Raw genomic sequence first — 20,090 nt, 5'->3', positions numbered from 1 at the left:
AAACTAGTCCCTCAGTTTTTGAAATATCGATCTGAAATTTCGGCTACTGCCTTTTATCCCAAAGAAGTTGCTTATTTCTTGGAATCGCCGATATCGGACCACTATAGCATCTAACTGCCATAGTAATTGAACGATCAAAATCATGTCCTTGTATGGAAAACTTTTTTAGTTGACGAGATATCTACACGAAATTTGGCATTGATTATTGTTCTAAGCAGCGGTGCAGTCAGAAATTGTTCAGATTTGACTGCTATAGCATACAGTTGTCATACAAAAGCAAGTTCTTATATGCAATCACATATAGGAAGTGAAAGGTTTTTATGAAAACTTATTGCGAATTAATTTTTGAAAAATTGTTTGAAAGGAAAAACTATAACTTCACAGGACATCAATTATGTTTCAATTATACAATTAAGGTTAGAAAGCTATTTTGCATGGTTGCTTAAGTTAAATTTTAAAGTCAGAAGTTAATGAAGAGTCATATTTTCTAAAAACATGTCGGAGAGCAAAGCACATTAAATTCCGCCTAGGAAAAGAACCGAAATATTGGGAAGTGATGAGGATAAAATCGTACTGGATGGTTTAATCAGGTGTAGATAGTAAGTATGTACAGGTTGGTTGAAAAGTGAGTAGTGTTCACCAAGAAATAGCACTACTAGCTCCAAAAATTTTTTTCACTCAAGTTGGTATATCTGTCTTGAGAACACATCCAAAGTTACAAGTCATTCTGTCAATTAATCCTTTGTTTACAAGCTATTTGAAGTTGACGTGTCAGAGTACTTTTTTAATATGAAAAAATTTAATATCGCGCAGTGATTAGATTATTTGTTTTGAAAGGTTTAAGAGCAAAGAAAATTTATGCACAAGTGTTAGAAATGTATAAGCAGTCCTCACCTTCAAAACGCATCGTTGAATTTCGGGCTGGTAAATTTAAACGTGGTTTTACTAGGCTTGAAGACGATCCACGCGAAAGACCACCAAAAACCGCAACCACACAAAAAAGTTCGTAATATTATTAGTAAAGTTCCAAGTTTGACTAAGCGTGAATTGCTAATGTCATAGGCATCTCAGACGAACAAGTACTTTATATTTTACATGGAGAATTACATGTGAAAAAGCTGTTTGGAATGTTAGTGACGCACACAGTAACAATTCAAAAAAACGGGATTGTAAACAAATATCTCTGTATATTTGGAGCGTTTTAAGCAAAATAAAACCGATTTCTTGCCTCGTTTTATAACCATGGATAGGATGTGGATCTAACTTCACGATCCTAAATTTAAATAAGAGCGTTTATAGTGGACTGAAGCTGGTTGTTCAGCTTCAAAGCAGGTGAAGTCACAACGATCAGCAAAGAAAGTCAAGGCATCAGTTCTTTGGGATGTAAAAGAATTTTATTGATTCATTATTTGCAGAAAAGTAAAACAATCAACTCTGAATACTATTGCAGTCTTTTGAATTAGCTGGATGAAAAATTCGTGAGAAAAGACCTGGTTTGCAACACAAAAAAATCATTTTCCATCAAGACAATGCACTAGCTCACAAAAGTGACAATGACAAAATTCATCGAATTAAAGTACGAATTGCTTGAGCATCCACCGTATTCACCAGATTTGGCTCCCAGACACTACTACTTCTTAAGCCATAAACATTTCCTTTGTGGAAATCGTTTTTTGTCGAATGAAGAAGCTATTACAGCCGTAGACGGGTATTTTGCAGAGCTTCCGGAAAGTCATTATAGGGATGGCATAAAATTATTTGAGGATCATTGAAATAGGGTTCAGGATTATGCGGATTTTATTATCTGCATGTGTGGGTTTGGATTTGTAATTACAGAATATTAAGTTTTCTTAGAAATAAATCAAATGTCGTTTTTATCACAGACTTACTGCTTTTATGTTGAACGCCACTGTATGTACTATATATTGCTTATGTTGCTATTGATGGTGTCGCTCGCAGCTAACCGCCGCAATAGACAATAATAAAAGTTTATGCAAGTGTTTCAAATTTAATTAAAAATGGAACTTTCAATTGCCAGATGCTTATGAACAAATAAGAGGATTTGGCGTGTGCTTTGACGCCTGCTCATGATTAAGTCAGTTTTTAATTTTATTAAGAAAAGTAAGAGCACTGTTAAAGCATAAATATTTACAACTACTTTCGTTATTGAGTTAATTAAGTAAGCTCCTCAGTCGTATTTTATGTGGTTATTTTAAGAAATGTGGCCAAAAGTAAGATAATTAACATAAACATTTTGTTGTTATAATTTAAACAGCTAAAGCACCTCAAAAACAACAATTTGAAAAGTTAGTTTAAACACTTCAGCTAAGAGATAGTACCACACATTGTTTGTTAATAAAACTTTATATAATTTACAAATTTACTCGATAAGCGGCTCAATGGTCTAGGGGTATGATTCTCGCTTTGGGTGCGAGAGGTCCCGGGTTCAAATCCCGGTTGAGCCCAAAAACTTTTTTAATGGTAAAATTTGGACAAAACTGATTTGGTTGGAACCGATCAGCAATCTATCATTCAACGAAGTTAACTTAGAAATAGTCAAGAGATATACTACAGTATTAATTTAGACATACGTATGCACATACGGAACACCACTAAAAAATAAAACAGTAAAATTTTAGTCGGATGAATTTTACCGCCCCGTAGATTTTTTCCCTGCCAGATAAAATTTAAATGCAGAATGAAAGATGTTCCACATATTATAATAATTTTAATTATTCTGATTACCAAACAATTGTTTGTAACACTCAAAACTAATCGAGGTAGATATAGTGTTATAGAAACTCATACTTATGTATCATATTGATTAGGCTGACGAAACCAATTAATTTAATAATATCTAAATTTGGTACCTGTTTTCTTGAAAGGTTGATATTAAATTGGTAAAATATGTTTAATGATGCCACAAAAATGTCTTAGCAAAGAATATTAGGCAATTTGATTTGTGGTTAAAAAAATATATAGAGGTATATAGAGGTACTTTTAAACATTGCATTGAAACTTTTTTACTGGATCAATCGATTCGTAGAAAAAATCGGTTGTAAGAAAATCCTCCTAATAATAATAAATTATTTTAGTTAATTTTCCAAGAAAAGTTTATAAATCTTTCTTCATATGTACATCTATATTGTTAATTTTGAAACCTAAATTGTCTAAATGTTATTTTAGAAACCTCAACCTTTTAACTAGTAAAAGAAATGCTATAATACTAATAGATTTGGAAAAATTGGTGATCAGTTTCTTTTTTAAATCGACTATATTACAAAATTGGTAGGACATAACGATCGTAATTTCTGTCTTATTTTTAACACATTTTTTTGAAATATAAAATGAAAGCAAACTTTACTTGAATCACACATAATAAAAAGGTGTTGTTAACACGAAAACTATACCGTTAGGATAACCTACCAGAGCAACGCTTAGCGACGCCGATGCAGCCGCACTAAAAATTGTTAGCGAGCATTGATTTCATAGTATATTCATATACAGGTTTGTTTAAAAGTTTCGGCGCTCGAAATGAAAATATTTTTGGTACGAAATATATATTTTTATTAAATATAATCTCTCTAAACTTTAATACTTCTCCAAATAATTTCATGCCATCCCTATAATGACTTTCCGGAAGCGCTGCACAATACCCGTCTACGGCTGTAATACTTTTAGCTTCTTCATTCGACAAAAAACGATTTCCACAAAGGAAATGTTTCTGGCTTAAGAAGTAGTAGTGTTTGGGAGCCAAATCTGGTGAATACGGTGGATGCTCAAGCAATTCGTACTTTAATTCGATGAATTTTGTCATTGTTAAAACACCTTTGTGAGTAGGTGCATTGTCTTGATGAAAGTTTTTTTATTTGTGCTGCAAACCAGGTCCTTTCTCACGAATTCCAGATGATCTTGAAGGCTCCAATAGTAGTAGAGTTGATTGTTTTACTTTTCTGCAAATAATAAATCATCAAAATTCTTTTTGCATTCCAAAAAACGGATGCCATAATCTTCTTTGAGCTAGATCCAAATCTCATCCATAGTTATAAAACGACGCAAGAAAACAGTTTTATTGTACTAAAAACGCTCAAAATTATGCTGAGAAATTTGTTTGCGATCCAGTTTTTGTTGAATTGTTAACGTGTGCGGTACTAACATTCCAAACAGCTTTTTCACATGTAATTCTCCATGTAAAATATAAAGTACTCGTTCGTCTGAGATGCCTATGACATTAGCAATTTCACGCCCACGCCAAACTTGGATCTTCATTAACAATATTATGAACTTGCTCAATAATTTCTGGTATGGTTGCGATTTTTGGTCGTCCTTCGCGTGGATCGTGTAAATTCACGAGCCCAGAATTCAACGGTGCGTTTTGAAGATGAGGACTCCTTATACACTACTAACCATTGTGCTGCGCGATATTAAATTTTTTCCATATTAAAAAAATATTCTGACACATCAACTTCAAACGGCTTGTAAACAAAGAATTAATTAATTTTAATTAATTTGCATGTGTTCTCACGACCAACTTGAGCAAAAAAAAAAAATTTAAAAAGAAGAGATTTGAACCACTTCTACCGCCACTACCATAACGGTCAGTAAACTTTAAAAAACTCCAATTTTAATGAAATTTTGTGGCTAGCTTAAACGCCTACCGCATAAACAAATGTTCCAGAAAAACTGAATGATTTTAAAGGTATTTTTCCAGAGTTATTAAGATAAGAGCCAAGTATCGAAAATTCCTTTTATGGGGTTGGAGGTAGTCAGAATTTTCGAAAAATCGAATTATGCACTTTTTAAGTAAAATATCTTAGAAATATTCTTTGACAATTTTGTGTAAAATTTCAAATGCGTTTTTCTCAGAACTATGTGTTTTGAACTAGTAACCGCTGTAGCTCGAAAGCCGATCGGTAGATTTCAATGAAATTTATACAGCTTTTTGAAAACTAGTGCCTGATAAAAGGATTTTTTTTAGACAATTAACTTACTTTAAAAATTATTAATTTTTTTTAATTTCTGGTAAGATAAATCGACACCTTCTTTAATAATGCAATGCATTTACTTTTATAAAATAAGTTAAGTTACTGGCAAAAAAAAAAAAAAATTATTGTCACTTTTTCACGTCTCTGTCTACACCTAACTTCTTGTTTGACTATTCGAAAAATTGGGTGCCATATGGATTGAAGCCAAGAGCCGCTGTAAAATGATTTGGCATGTAAAAAATGTTTTTTGAATGCTACAAAAAAAGTCGTTTTTGCAACGCATTATCTCTGGTGAGGAAAACTGGATCTAAGGTCTTTGTAGGTTTCGTGGGATCAGAAGGTTGTGCTGTATTAAGTGCTTTTAAAACCGGGTAAAACATTAATGGGAAACGCTAGAGATAACAACTTATCAAATTGAAGCTACGGATTGCCGAAAAACGTCCGAATTCGCGACAAGACAAGAGATAATAATTTGACTACCATTTGTTCCAGTCGATTCAGAAGGGCCTCACTAAAATACCATTCATATCCGAACAGGGTATTAAAAATTGGCTCGATTCATTCTTGGCCATCAAGCCGGCTTAGCTCTTTTGGGGTGAAATCCCCAAATTGCCAGAAAGAAACTGTTAATGCTTCAGATGGCCAACACTTTAAATAATACTACTGTAAATGTTTTTCTTTGATAAATTGGACAAATTTTGACGAAAAAACGCACGAGCATTAGAGTGGTGAAAAAAAGGAATATTCTTAGACACCTCTAAGAAAAGCTCTTTAAGTATGATTTCTTAATTGTAACGGAAAGGTTCTCCTATAAAGTTTTTTTATTTTTTTCCTATTACCAGATAGAAAAATTCAAATCTTGTTCCAACTGCTTAAAAAATTTCGTTTAATAGGTTTTATAGGAAATTGAATGCTCTACAAAACGGTATCTTAACAATTTTGTTGTAAACCTAACCCTTTAAAAAACATTAACGACTGAAGTTTGATTATCTTAAGGCAAAATTGTTTATTTTTTCATTTAATTTTATTACTCAATGATAAAAAATTATTATTAATACAATTACATTATTATAAATCGGAAAGCTCATAGTTTTGTACAAAATTTACCGCTCTACAAATTTTATACTTATTATTATATTATAAATCTCACCTTTCGTTTTTATAAAGTCTTTCTGCATTGAAGTCGTATAACTTTCGCTCACACATGAACTTTTTTATATATGTTCACCGTAATTAGTTTGTTTTTTGTTAGTTCGTTAACGTTTTCTATACAATACCAGATTTTTTGTTTTTTGATTTTATTTCGTATTTTTATTTATTTTTGCGCAGATATTCTCCGAAAATGTAACACAATCGCAACTAAGTTGCTTCTTCTTCTGTTTCCGTTTTTTAATTTTGTAAATTACAGTCTTCAATTTGAAAAATCAGTCATTTATGCCAATTAGTTGCAATTAAATTGCATTTTATTAAACTCAAAAACTCATCACAGTTGAGATCAAAGATAGATAGTCTTACACACACGATATAAGGATATCAGGAAAAACAAAAACACAATCAGTCATAAATTTTATACACCACGAACAAGGCCACTACACGAAAAACACTTAATTATTTATGACTCACATTAACTTCCGGCAACAAAACGGCCAAATAAAAATACACCACGCATAGCACATATCGCAAAAAATTAACACCCACTTAAATATCCATTAACCAGTTCACGTTTCGCAGCACAGATGGGCAAAATACACATCAACCTCAACGTAATAGGTGTGGAAGAAGCGGTGCGTGCGAATTTGTTGCGTCGCGTTGATATCAAACCCGGAAACGGACACATACGGTGATAAGGTTGATGTTGTTGACGGCGTAAGCAGCCCAACTGCTGGCCAGCAGAGCAAATGACACCAGTCATGCTTTAGGCCGTTGGGGAGAAAAAATTAAATACTATCGTGCCTACTCGGAGGTTGTGCAAGTATCCGCGAACCGCATGCGACACGCGTTCACACAGCAACGAAACGGACGGTGTTAATAACGACCGATTTGGGAGCTGTCGTGCGATGAAATGCCAATTCAACGAATGCCACACATTGGACGGACCCACGAAAAACCAGCAGACAACACTGACTGACTGGCAGCTGGATTTGTGGGCATGAGGACACAGCCACTTACGAACTGCGGCAGAAGCACCAGCAGGAGCAGCACAATGTACGCACAAACAAAGCTACAAATGTATTGTACGTAAGTAGTTCGTGGCATAGACATAGGGGTACACCGTTAAAATACAATAGTATGAAACAACAAAAAGATAAACAGAGCAACAAAAATCAAAATATATAAGTTTAATACGGGGAACTTACGAACAACCCTCCGAAAAACGATTCTCATGCGAAAAACGAAATCCAAAACTGAATAAATAAATGCAAAAATCAAAACAAAATAACCAAGCATAACAACAAAAAAAAAAACAATATAGCTATAAACTCACAGCAACAACAACTCAACGCAAAGCAACAGTGGTTGGGGCAAAAGTAAAACAATGCTGAGCGCAATATTCTTCCCCCGTGAGTATGCAGAGTGTTTAGATAGCAGGGCGATATTTTTGGGTGAAAAATCGCGCCAGCATCAGTATCACGTGGTGTTGATCCAATTAAAACCTAAAGCAAGTGTAACTTTGTTATTGTAATCGAATTGTGCGGCAACAGCACGTGCTAAACACGTTTCGAGAGAGCCGAAGCCCTAACCCTAGAAGAGCGCAACGTGCAAAAGTCGCAAAGTTATAGAACGCGCCAAAAACGTTATGAATGAAAGTTGTTGGAAATGATTTACTGCGCATGTCCTTGAGCACTGCAATTGACGAATTCTACCGAAGGAAATTGTCGCGAAGCAAATTTCGTTTCAGTTGGAGTTGAATATTGTGGAGAAGCGGACACGCAGATTAAAAATTCGCAATCTTTCGTTCTTGTGTGGCATAAATTCGTAAATGATAGTAAAATTCAAATTACTTATATTTTTTTTTTGTTTTGACATTTCAATTTTACTGTATGCTATAGAATATTACTGCGAATTGGCATAGTAACTGGATTGCCATATTAGAAGGTGTAATGTACATTACTAATATTTGATATAGTTTTTACAAAAGTTTTACAACAGCAATCAACGGCTAAACCTGCAGATAGGAACTTCTTAAGTATTTAAACAGCGTTTTTTTGATGAAGCAATAAAATAGGGCATCCTCTTAATTTTTATTTAATTATTATTACTATTTTGTGAAAGTGGTACATTTTCCCTTTATTTTAATTAAATTTCATTTGTTGTTTTTCGTAAAAGCTAAGTAGGTAGGAGTCCTTCTCACTACCTTCTTACTACACAAAGATCGTCTCAAGTTTCGAATTTTATTCAAGATAGAAATAAATTTAAAGCTTTGATGATTTGCATGTTTTTCGATTATTTCAAATTAAGAGGCCATTTTGGCTCATTTTGTTCTTTTCAACTTGTTGTAATGAGCATACTATTTAAGGAGACTCTATATAATTATGGCCTCTATATTTGCGAAAACTATTTGTATTTGTAAAAATGTGTATAAAAATGACGAACTCTTAAGATATAGAAACTATATATCAGTATCTCTTTTAGTGTATAAGAGAGCAAGCCTTGTAGAAAGTAGTTTGATGTTAGCAAGATGAAAAAAAGCTTAAGCTAAAGAAAAAAAATTTTAAGGACTGTGTTTTAGAGATATGGCTTTCAAGAAGTATAAAGATAAGGATTTGTCATTATGTTATCTGCGTAGACAAGCGACTTCACATAACTTCACGACAAATAGTTCAGCGGTGTTAAATCGCATGATCTTGGCGGCTATGCCACAGGTCCAGGATGCGAGATAAAGCGCTCACCAAAAGTTTCCTTCAATAAATTGATTGTTTCGTTGGCTGTATGGTATGTAGGGCCGTCTTGTTGGAACCAAAGGTCGTCCACATCAACATCCTCCAATTCTGACACAAAGAAATCATTAATTATGGCTTTATAGCGGTCCTCATCGACAGAAACATTATGGTCGGCTTCACTTTTAAAGAAGTATGGACCAATGATTCCCTCAATAGCTTGGATATTATCATCCCTACAAATGCGATAATTTTTTTTATGAACGTACCCATTCAAGCAAAAGTGAGCTGCATCGCTGAAGAAAATATTCTTGTGAAAATGCGGATCGGTAAATTGTGGCTCTAAAAGAAACGATAAAAACTTATGTTATATGGGCAATTTGTTATAAAAGCGAAACTCTTCTTACTTATCTTATTTTATGCTCCTTTCTTAACCCTTAAAAGTCTGATAACTTTGACTGATTTATTTAAAATATTTTATTATAACATTTGTTCTATGACTTTTATTAAAAATTATTCTTTTAAATTTTACAGGTTGTTTATTGGTTGGTCCTTTGAGAAGCCACTAGCTGCTCATCAGAAATACATTTTAAGTATATATTTTCACAAAAATCCATATTTTATTGAAATTGGATTAAAACGATTAGTAACTGATAAAAGATACATTAGTGAGTATGAAAACCTAGAAAATATTTTGCTGTGATGATAAACGAAGAGATATGCCACATTTTATGCAATAAATTTACGTACGTGGGTATTGATGAGCATCCGATGGTTCCTCAAGGGACCATTTAAGTTTTATTTCATAAAATTGAAATTTGTAAAATTTGTATCAACATTTCCATCAAAATAAATTGTAATAACGATGAAGATTCCAAATTTTCAGCACTAATTAAATACTATTACTTTCGCACTAGCCACACTTGAAAGTACAAAATTTTCCTTGAAATTATTTTTTCGATGCACTCTTACTCAAGTCAAAACGTAAATCACTACAAGGGGTCACACACAAGTGTCAACCGAAAAAGTTTAATAAGCAAAACGACAAAATCGAAAACAAAAATTTTTTTTTCAAAGTGTTCAACGCCCACCAATCATCCACCTGCTGTAATGGTTTGGTGGGGAGTCCCCTGTAAAGGGGTTACATTTCCTTACTTCAGTAAAAAAAGAGATTAAAAGTGGGGCAAAAGTGTACCAGCAGGATGTTTTAAAGGCGTGGTAAAGCAGTTAAGCAATACTCTATTCGATGGAGAGCATTTGATTTTCCAGCAAGATTCCGCTGTAGCACACAAGTCTATAAGCAGTAGCTTAAAAGCAATATTCCTGGTTTTATAGCTGGAGATGAAGTCGCCGGCTGGAAGTCCAGTTTTGAATTCATTGGACTACAGTTTGTGGTCAGAGTTGGAGAATATGACGTGTCGAATACCCCACAAAAATTTCGAGAGTCTCAAGAAATCTTTGGTTCGAACAGCGTCTTCAATACCAATAGAAACTGTGTGTGCTGCTTGATATTGATCAATGGTCGAATCGTTTTAGGAATTGTGTAAAAGCAAAAAGGTGGCCATTTCGTTTCATTTTTGTAACAGAATTTATGGCAGGACTGAATATATATAACTTTTAATCACTGCTAATGTTTGATAATTTCACCAGTAGAAAGCAAATTTAGAAATCTATCCTTATTTTAAACAACTTATTTATTTAGTTTACTCAACAAGTAATAATTCGCGCATAAAGATCTCAAATCTGCAAATTTCTGAAATTTACGTATCGAACAAACAACTGGTATAATAAAATATACTGGTATTATCAACTAAGAGATAGTATAGTAAGCGGAGTTGCTACTTACTTCGGATGTGTGCGAATTTAGCAATTCCAGCCATGTTATTAAGATACATTGTAACCAGACAGTTTCCGGAAATTGTCATTTAAACTGCCCACTTTAAATATTCTTCAGCACTTTCTTTTGTTAAGTTGGTAGCACTGTCCTTAATTACTATGTCAAAAATGAGCGTGATCTGTCAACCAGTTTGTTTGCAGCAGCTGTTGAAATCAGTCGATCTCAGTAGTGTTTGGCAATTTTTATAATAGAAAAAAAATATTGAACAAAGAATTCGCATTAAATTTGGTCTTTCGAACCAAATTTCTTGTGCGGAATCGTTGCGAATGTTAGAAAAGGCTTATGGTGAATTTATTCTATCGAAAACCAAAGTCTATGATTGGTACAAAGCCTTTAAGAATGGTCGAGAAACCGTCGAAGACATGCCTCGTTCCTTCGACGTCCACCACCGACGATAACATCAAAAAAGTGAAGGAAATCGTGCTCAAACATCGCTATGCGAGTGTTAGAGAGATACCACGTAAGCTAAACATCGGCCGTGAAGCAGCTCGTTTGGTTTTGACTGATAATTTGGGCATGAGACGCTCGGCTTGTTCCAAAAAAGCTGAATTTTTTGCAAAAAGACCATCGTGTGCAACGATTTTATGACTCGTTCCCACGACAGTCGGGTCTACGTAACCGGAACGGACCCGGATTTATTCCGGCCAAGGACTGTCAACTCGGCAGCATTCTGCCGCTACAACAACAACAACGATTTTATGACCAAAAACTCGTTCAATAACTTCGATCATCCGGATTTGGCCCCATGCGATTTTTTTTTTGTTTCTAAAACTCAACTTATCACTCCGTGGAACCCGTTTCGACTCGATTGAGGCCGTAAAAGAAAATTCGCAGAGGGAACTGAAGGCTATCCTGTGCCTACAATGCATGTTTCGATGATTGGAAAAAGAGGTGGCATATGTGTATCGCTTCAGAGGGAGCATATTTTGAAGGCGACAAAATAAATATTGATGAAGATTATAAAATTTTCGTTTTATTTACAATTTCCGGAAACTGGTCTGGTCGGCTTGAAAATTACAAAATTTTAGCTAAATTCTTTTTTTTTTACAAGGAAATATAATGCTTCGCTAAAATATTTTGCAGCACAATACCTTTAGGCCGCAAATTTACCACCGCCGTCACACGCTTTCTTTGCTACCAAAACCAATAAATTGTGCAATACTCGGTGCTTCTTTTGTTGTTTTCCTTCAACTTCGGCGAGTTGACATAAGAAATGCATATTTAGTCGAGTGTTAATAATGCCATCCCAAATGAATTTAGAAGCCTCAACTGACGCGGGCTAAAACTGAAGAATGTAGCTACGTGCATATGTATGTATGGTTTGGCCTTATTTTTTCATGCGCCGCACACACCGGCGTGTGGATAAGTTTTCTTTCGACTCTTTTTTTGCGCCTGCTCCTTTTGGAGGGGTGTACATTTTTTACCTCACTTTTTATTTCTTTGCTCTGCAACTTAAGGTGAAAGTTTGCACAGCTGATAATTTTGTTATTCAAAATGGTGTCTTCCTGCTGTCGTCTTGAATTTTCCTTCACCGACTGTTGCTGCTGAAGGCTTGGCGTTGGTTGAGGATTACTTTTGGATATACTGTGAGCGAGGATGAGTTATGCGCTGACAGTAAATTGCAGGCGGCTAGCAATTGGATATTTGATTTTTTTTAATATATATATTTTTTTTGGTGGAAAAGTCGTGACGTTTATTTATTTCCGTATTCTTTTCTTTTACTTAGTAGAAGCGGAAGCGGCGCGCATCTTATTGTCATACTCGAAAGGAAGTTGATTTCATTTCTGCATTTGCTTAACGCCGGCCTTAAGAAAGTAGTATAAATAAATGTCGTCTGGCCATTGGCGTAGAATATAAATACAAATTTGAATTTCAGCGCAGCATTTGGTTTTGAATATTTTAATTTAAAATCATAATTAAAGAAAAAGGATATCCGCGATTTTTCATTAACTTGCAGCGCCGTGCTGACGCAGAGCGTTCCCGTGCCAGCGGCAAGCATTGGTAAATGGCTAAAACACACACAAGCGCATTTGTGGCCAGTAAATAGTATGTATGTATGTTTGTATGTTGGCGTTGTGGAATAATGCAAACAAGTTTTGTTTATTTTTAATTTGCAGCGAGTACGTTTGAGAAAATAAATTAAACATGATTTTACCAACCGCCGCACAAACACTCTGGCTGGCATATAGAATACTCACATCCACACAAGATGTTGTTGTCAGTCTAATACACGAGTGTGTAGGCGATTAGAGGGGTGCAATATGAAGCGAAGAAGCCAGCGCGTAGAATAGCCGTTTGTAACATAATCAACGATACAATTCGATGAAACATAATAAAAATGTCAGTATCAGTAACAGTAGTAGCCGCAAGTGGAAGGACATCACGTAGCAAAGGCGTCAATTGGCTTCAATTCGTAGTCCGGCTAACAAAAAAAAAAAAAAAAATGCGCAAACAAACGTAACATGCACACAAAGGCTATTGAAAAACTTTGACAGCAGCTAGTCGCACGGAAACGACAAAACCTCTAAAGTCCAAAAATGAAAAAAGACAGGCATTAGAATACACAAAATGCACACGAAAAATGCAAAGGTAAAATAAGAAAATGGTCCATAGCATCTAAACAGCCCTGGGCTATATGCTATAGCAAGCAGTTGGGATACAAGGGTGTAAGGAGGTAGTAGGGGGCAACGTTTGAGGCTATTATACTGAGGAGGCTGAAAATTTATGTGTTAATTTTCATTCACACCTTAATACTTTAGTGGCCATTTATAAAATATTGCTGTTGGGGAGCTATGTACGCATATACGAAGGTGGGTTAAGCAGTTACTAAAATATTGTTTTTTATCGCAGTATGTTTGCGTAGAATATGTTCAATCATTAAACGTCTTGAAAATAGACGGCTATAAGGTGATAAATAGAGGTTCTACATTAGTGTTAAGACATTTCAACATGTTCATTGGGGTTTCGAATGTCGAAGTGGCTTTTTTATATGTAAGGGAGGTATGTGGTTTATATGTAAGGTAGTAAACTCGTAACTTAGTTTGGACTCCAGGGATAGACGATTGGTATGTAGTATGCTTTGTCTATAATAATAAATATAACATATTTAATTTGTTGTTGAAACTTTTAACGCGTTTATCTCGAAACAACGTTCTTACGTACAGCCCGGATAACAAAAAACTTTCTTTCTAACCGATTGGGCTGAAATTTTAATAAGTTATTCTACCTATCAATAGCTCTTGTAGGAACTACGATTTTTTTATCGCTAACTTTCCATTTTACAGCCCGATATCTACTTAAAAAAATATCACTTTTTTCGAAGTCAACCATTATTTTATTTTTCAACGAAATTGTTTAAACCATTCATCCAATGAATGAGTTAATGAATCCAGAATTAAAAGCTCGCAGAACAATATTCTTTTTGATTTTTCTATTTCAGATGTTCTCAAGCGACCAAATCACCTCATTTTTTTTAGACGCTCACTTCAGCAAACAACAAATTCCAAATAAAAAAAATGACAAAGAGTTTTCTTTTGTATACTCTGAAATACTAGTAATAATATATTACAAAATGAGACTGATTGAAATTTATTTTTACCAAATAAAATATTCCCAAAAAAGAATTAAAAAAGTGCAAGTTACCTTAAGCTAAAACGATTGCACATAATATTTTTATCAACATTTTACTGCAGTTTTTAGTCAGATTTAAGATTAGTTTTCGATTCTTTTTGAATTTCAATGGCGGCGTATACGTAACAAAACCCAGCCTGAAGTTATAACTGGTTATCACCTCAATAAAATTTTTGAGAAATACTCTTTTGCTGATATAACAAAAATTTGTATTTTATTATAGAAACTTTAGAATGGCGCGAGAATTTCTGCACAGATAGATTTTGTTATTGCATTTTGAGGCGGTGTCCTTTAAGATTATAGAATGAATACAATTTGGCATGAGCTCATGTTCATCTATTTTTGTTTTATAGAATATTTAAACAAAGAAAAATTAAGATAAAAAAAATATTATTTACCAAATTTCTTCAAACCGAAAAAATTTGCAGCGACCCACTTATGCAGCTCTTAAATTGGTATTGTTACTTTAGAGTTTTCCTACCAAATTTTGTGTAAGGGGGATGATGGTAAGGAAGTTTTCTTGAAATATGCGCAAAAGGTGCAAATGAAAGCTAAGAGGCAGATGAAGTTGTTTAAATACAGACGTCAGTGAAACACAAGGAGGGTATAAAATTAAAAAAAAACTGAGCGCGATAATAAATGAGGTAATAATAAACAAAATGACCTTTTGAGTGACCACTGCTGTGCAAATAACTTAAAAATATTGCAAACTTTTAACAGGTATGCGGGCCAACGATGAATGCCATAAGACATGTATGTATGTGTGGATATATGTATATGCTATATGTCTAAAACAGCCGTTTCAAATTATTTGTTACGTTTTTGTTCTTCTTTATATATGTAAGCATTATTCTTTAGATTTTCAACGTCATTTGTTTATTATTAATTTCTTTGGAGTTTTTCTGGTTTGATGTGGGTTGGCCTTTTTTCAACAACGGTGAGCGTTCTAATTTTTTAACATGCAAAATTAATTGCGTTAATTTCAGGAATGTGTTTTTTCTATTTACTACACTTTTTTTTCATGAATACTATGTATATGTGAAGCACTCAGGAATTTTAATAAATTACCTTTTGTTACCGTTGGAAAAATTTTTGCCGACTTTGTTTTCCTTGTACAGTGGCATTGAAAAAAAAACAGCGGACATGCATATTGAAATTGTTTTAGCAATTATCGATAAAAGTCTGGTTTCGTTGAACTCATAAAGTGGTAAGGCGATGAGGATTTGTTAAAAAAAAAAACAGGCGTGTAAATTGAATTCCCACAAGCCGCATGTGAAGGTATTTCTACCGCCGTGAAAAATCGTGCCTTTCACATTGACTGGCTAAGTAAACATTGTAATGTTGGTATGTGTGAAAAAATGTAGTAGCCAACGTCATACCATAGCTGAAAGTCGTAAAGGACACTTGAGTCGAAGGCCAATAGGCTAGCATGTGCATGTGTGTGCAAGTTTTCCATAAGAGTATAAGAGTGGCGTAGAAAGAATGTATGAAATGATGAGCATAGCACTCGCACTCATCCGTACTATGTGTTAGCTGATGAACCACAACTTTGAGATTTGCATAACTTGGAGTTTGAGAGTTTTTTTTTTGAATTTGCTTGAGTTTCGTATTACAATCAATTGTCCACACACTGTGTATATGTAAGAAATCGCAAAATGGAAAAATTGAGGACTAATAATAGATATGTTGATGTAAAAAAAAGAGTTACTGCAGAGTGGACAACTTACTTTACATTAGCCCATCTCCATTTGAACTCAGTCTACAGCATATGGCGCTCATTTGCTGGAAAATTGAGTTGAGCAACTCATGCAAAATCTACGATTTGAAGTAGTAGTGAGGCTTCAGACATTTATCCTGCGGTCAAGATGCTTGCAATCTGTTAGTTTTCAAAAAACAAAAAAAAAAAATTTTAAAAAAAATTGGCATTTTAGACACAGACAAACAACGTTGGCATGTTTTCCTGTTACACATTGATATTTTGTATTTTTTTGCTTGTGCTCTTAACATTTTTTACAGCCGTAGTTAATTGTGGTTTTGTCTTAATCGCCAGTATTGCGGGAAATTTGAAGCTTGTTGTGTTAGCAAGATGAATTAAGTTGCCTAAAGCTAAATGTCTTCTATGATTCAGTTCACGAAGGAATGTGAGGAGGTTGAGTTACAATTTTTCAAATTCTGTAAAATTTGCGTACATACATACAATGCATGTAAACATGTACACACTCATACATATTACATTCGAAGGCGGCCAACAGTTAATATCCTTACACATATACTGCTGTGACTATTACAAATCATTTGGTTTGGAAACAAATCGACACGTTTTAGCCATTTTCAATATACAATATTTCTTTTACAACAGCTGCTACATTGAAAAGCTATAACATGGTGGTTCCAAACGAAAAATTCATCGTTATGACTGGCGTTACATATGATGGGCAACACATGTGGATACAAAAAAAAATTATAATAAAACACACACACAAAAACAACAACAATTCGCCTACTTATGAGCGCATAAAAGCAAATATTCAAGCTATATTTTATGTGCTGTTAAAATTTTCCGTAAAAAAATATGAAATGGAGATGGAAAGGCACTAGTACGCAAGTGTTGTGCATGGGCTGAGGAAATCTCAACAGCCACTTAAAAAAATTGTTGAGGTAGCATTTTTGGCGCAACAACAAGGATATATGCGAAAGCAGAGAAGCTGGTGAATACGAAAAAAAGTAAAAATATCCTCGCATGCTTTTAATATCAGTTATGTTATTATGGTGACACCAAGCAGTATTATGGAGTTGTGATAAATAGGAATTCGGCTGCCACCAGACATCGCAGCTTGTGAAAAAGTCTAAAAATAAAATACTTGTATAATTTGTTTGGGTCGCATCGCAAGTCCTTTGGCTTTGTTTAAGTGATATGGGCCTCGTTGCCTCCCTCTAGCGTTGATGGTTTCCGATTATATTAATACTTTGCATGTTTTCGTCGTTTAATGAAGGAAGCTGGAAAGCTGCTAAATAAGCGACACATACATTTTTTATTTATATATATTTGTTTTAAAACCAATTTATTTTAATTAGAAAAAAACTGTATAGAGTGATATAATTTTGTTATAAAAATTAAATTTTTACCAGATCTTTTAGTTTACATGTATAGTTTAGTACTTATGTAGATAAATTTCGGGAAAATCCTCACTTCACTAGAGAGATTCTCAATCCTGTGAAAGAAATCCTACGCTTCTTTAAGCCTATGACCACCCCATACAAACATATCGGGTGCTTTATATACATTTTAATTCGTTTGTTTCTATATTATAGGGGAAAAAAAATGTTCGCCAGTTCAACAAATTAATAAAATGTTGAACAAAACAAAAGTTAAGCTATAATACCCTTCACAAATAAAAAAGTTACCATACAAGAAAAATTTCATTAATATATATCTTGTTAAATAAAAAAGTTTTCTCTACAAGAACTTGATTTTGATCGTTCAGTTTGTATGCCAGCTATATGCTATAGTGTTCCGATATCGGTTGTACCAACAAATGAGCAGCTTTTTGTGGAAAAGAGGACGTGTACAAGACTTTAGATCGATATCTCAAAATCTGAGGGACAGGCTAGTTCGCGTATATACAGACGATGCTGATCATTAATATATATTTTTTATACGGTTTTCTTCTGGGTGCTACAAACTTTATGACTATCTTAATATACGCTGTTCGGGGTATAAAAATTTCGCCAGATTAACAAATCAATAAAAAATATTAAAAATAAACACAAATTCTTAAAATATAAGAAAGGAATATAAACCTTATGCTTAGTTTCGACCAATTTCTGTTATTCTAATATGCAATAAGTTATTATGACTATCAACAATTCATTTACTCTCAACAACGTATATTTCATATGAAGTGTCTATTGTGACTACAAACATCAAATGAGTATAATCAGAGAATGTAAATATAAAAAAATTCATTTACATTCTCTGGTATAATGCATATCGCCAAATATCTAATTAGTCAAATGCAAACAGCTGCTAAAGGTCTTTAAAACAATAATCATTTAATTCGAAATATGTAGTCAGAATAACAATAAATTTAACTACTTACTCGCTGGAAGCATATGAATGATTAGATACATCATTCCCACTGACGTTAGCGCCATTCCCACCGCTGTTGTTATTAAAGCGCGCGCTACCTCCATAATTGTTGCCGGTAGAGCCTTCATTACTCTGTGCACTATTATTTGCATTGCCGGAATTATGTTTTGCTTTATTTGTTATGGGTTGCAATTTCGGCGTATCCATTTTAACAACTATAAGCTATTTAATTAACCAAAACACTTTATCATTAAACTTATTTGTAATTGTTTTCTCTTATAGGCCAACTTGTTAATTTGACTCAGCGCTCAATTGGCATTATTTACAGTTTGCACAACACAAGCACTTTGATAAACTTTTCATGGAATACTTATATTTTATATGTGTCATTTGTTTAAATTCAAGATATTATTTATTTAAAGTTAATAAACTGTGTTATTTTGCAAATACAAAGATTACGAACATTTCACTTCAGCTATGTGATGTTAGTCCACAGCTGTTGGTACACAAGTGATGCCACACTCAAACATATTTCAATGAAACGTAGTTTTTGTATCCTTAGACAGCGTATACATATAAATTCAATAAGGAAAAAAATAGAGGTAACTTAAATTATATATTAGCCCTAAAATATTAAAATTATGTTATATAGTAGTGGATGCAGCGCTTACTATATAAAAAAATGATATTATAATTGAGCGAACGAACTATAGTGGCAACACAAGTGTTACTGCGGAAGAAAACTGGAACAGTTTGAATGGCGATGGATAATAAAAATTGTATTGGAAACGGCAAAGACGCGGTAAAAATTTCAGTTTTTAGGCGAATTTTATTACAACTATAAATTGCTTTTTTGCGCACTAATATGTGGTTTTATAAGAATAGTATAACGTAAAGGTCTCGATTAAGTGTTAAGCTAAACGCGAGTGTAGAAAAAAGTGTGAAAGTGTATTGATTTATTTGTAAATTCTATTGAATGTTTTTGGCTGGGTGTGCAGAAATATGCGGGCATAATTTTAAGGAAATGAATTGAACCGGAAATCGGAAGAAGTATTGTAAGGTAAGTGAGGATCGAAACTATCATAATAAACTGCAAATATGGTTTGAGATATGAATATGCTTATATTACCCAAAATCTACCAGTGAATGTAATTATGTACTTGCAACTAAAGCTGTATATTTTTTCTTAACCCACGCATACCAATATACAAGTACATAAACATTTCCAAAGACAAGTTGTTGCTGATATCCTCTGAAAAGAAATGTAACTTTGTATTGATGTTACAACTACAGCAATAAGAACACATATCTGGCGCATTCCATTACAAATGTGATGGAAAATCACAACCGGTGGTTGTCTGAACAACAACGCTGCCGTCGCAAAGCAAATGCAGCAACAGTGTGTTTGCGCGGCACCAACTGCTGCTGCGTACATTTTAAATTTCCATAATTATATGCATCAGCAGGTTGGTACAAAAGCACAATAACAGACTAAACAAATGGCGCAATGACTTTCATCAAAAGTTTTGACGCTATGCGCTTGCACATATCTAGGTATGTGAGTTTGTGATGCTATTTGTGTGGTAAAGGTGCAGAAAATGTTGCTGAAA

At 33.9% G+C, this 20,090-nt stretch overlaps 1 protein-coding gene and 1 non-coding gene across 3 annotated transcripts in view; one reads left to right on the top strand and one right to left on the bottom strand.

Moving 5' to 3' along the window:
* Positions 1-18,783, bottom strand: part of LOC106619754 (enolase-phosphatase E1) — a 46,839-nt gene extending 28,056 nt beyond the window's left edge. The window contains exon 1 of one of the 2 annotated variants that reach the window (XM_036378082.2): positions 18,491-18,783. In XM_036378082.2, the coding sequence (XP_036233975.2) occupies positions 18,491-18,687 (197 nt within the window). In that variant the 5' untranslated portion in view covers positions 18,688-18,783. Of the gene's footprint in view, positions 1-6,135; positions 7,054-18,490 lie in introns of those variants that run through there. The other variant, XM_036378083.2, reaches the window with a different exon arrangement.
* On the top strand, positions 2,394-2,465 carry TRNAP-UGG (transfer RNA proline (anticodon UGG)). Its single transcript has one exon. It is a non-coding gene; the product is annotated as a tRNA-Pro (tRNA).
* Positions 18,784-20,090: the final 1,307 nt, after the last annotated feature.

This window comes from Bactrocera oleae, chromosome 2 (genome assembly GCF_042242935.1).
Source record: "Bactrocera oleae isolate idBacOlea1 chromosome 2, idBacOlea1, whole genome shotgun sequence".
NCBI lineage: Eukaryota > Metazoa > Arthropoda > Insecta > Diptera > Tephritidae > Bactrocera > Bactrocera oleae.
The sequence above is the reverse complement of the archived record's forward strand: the minus strand, read 5'-3'. Positions and strand labels throughout refer to the sequence as shown.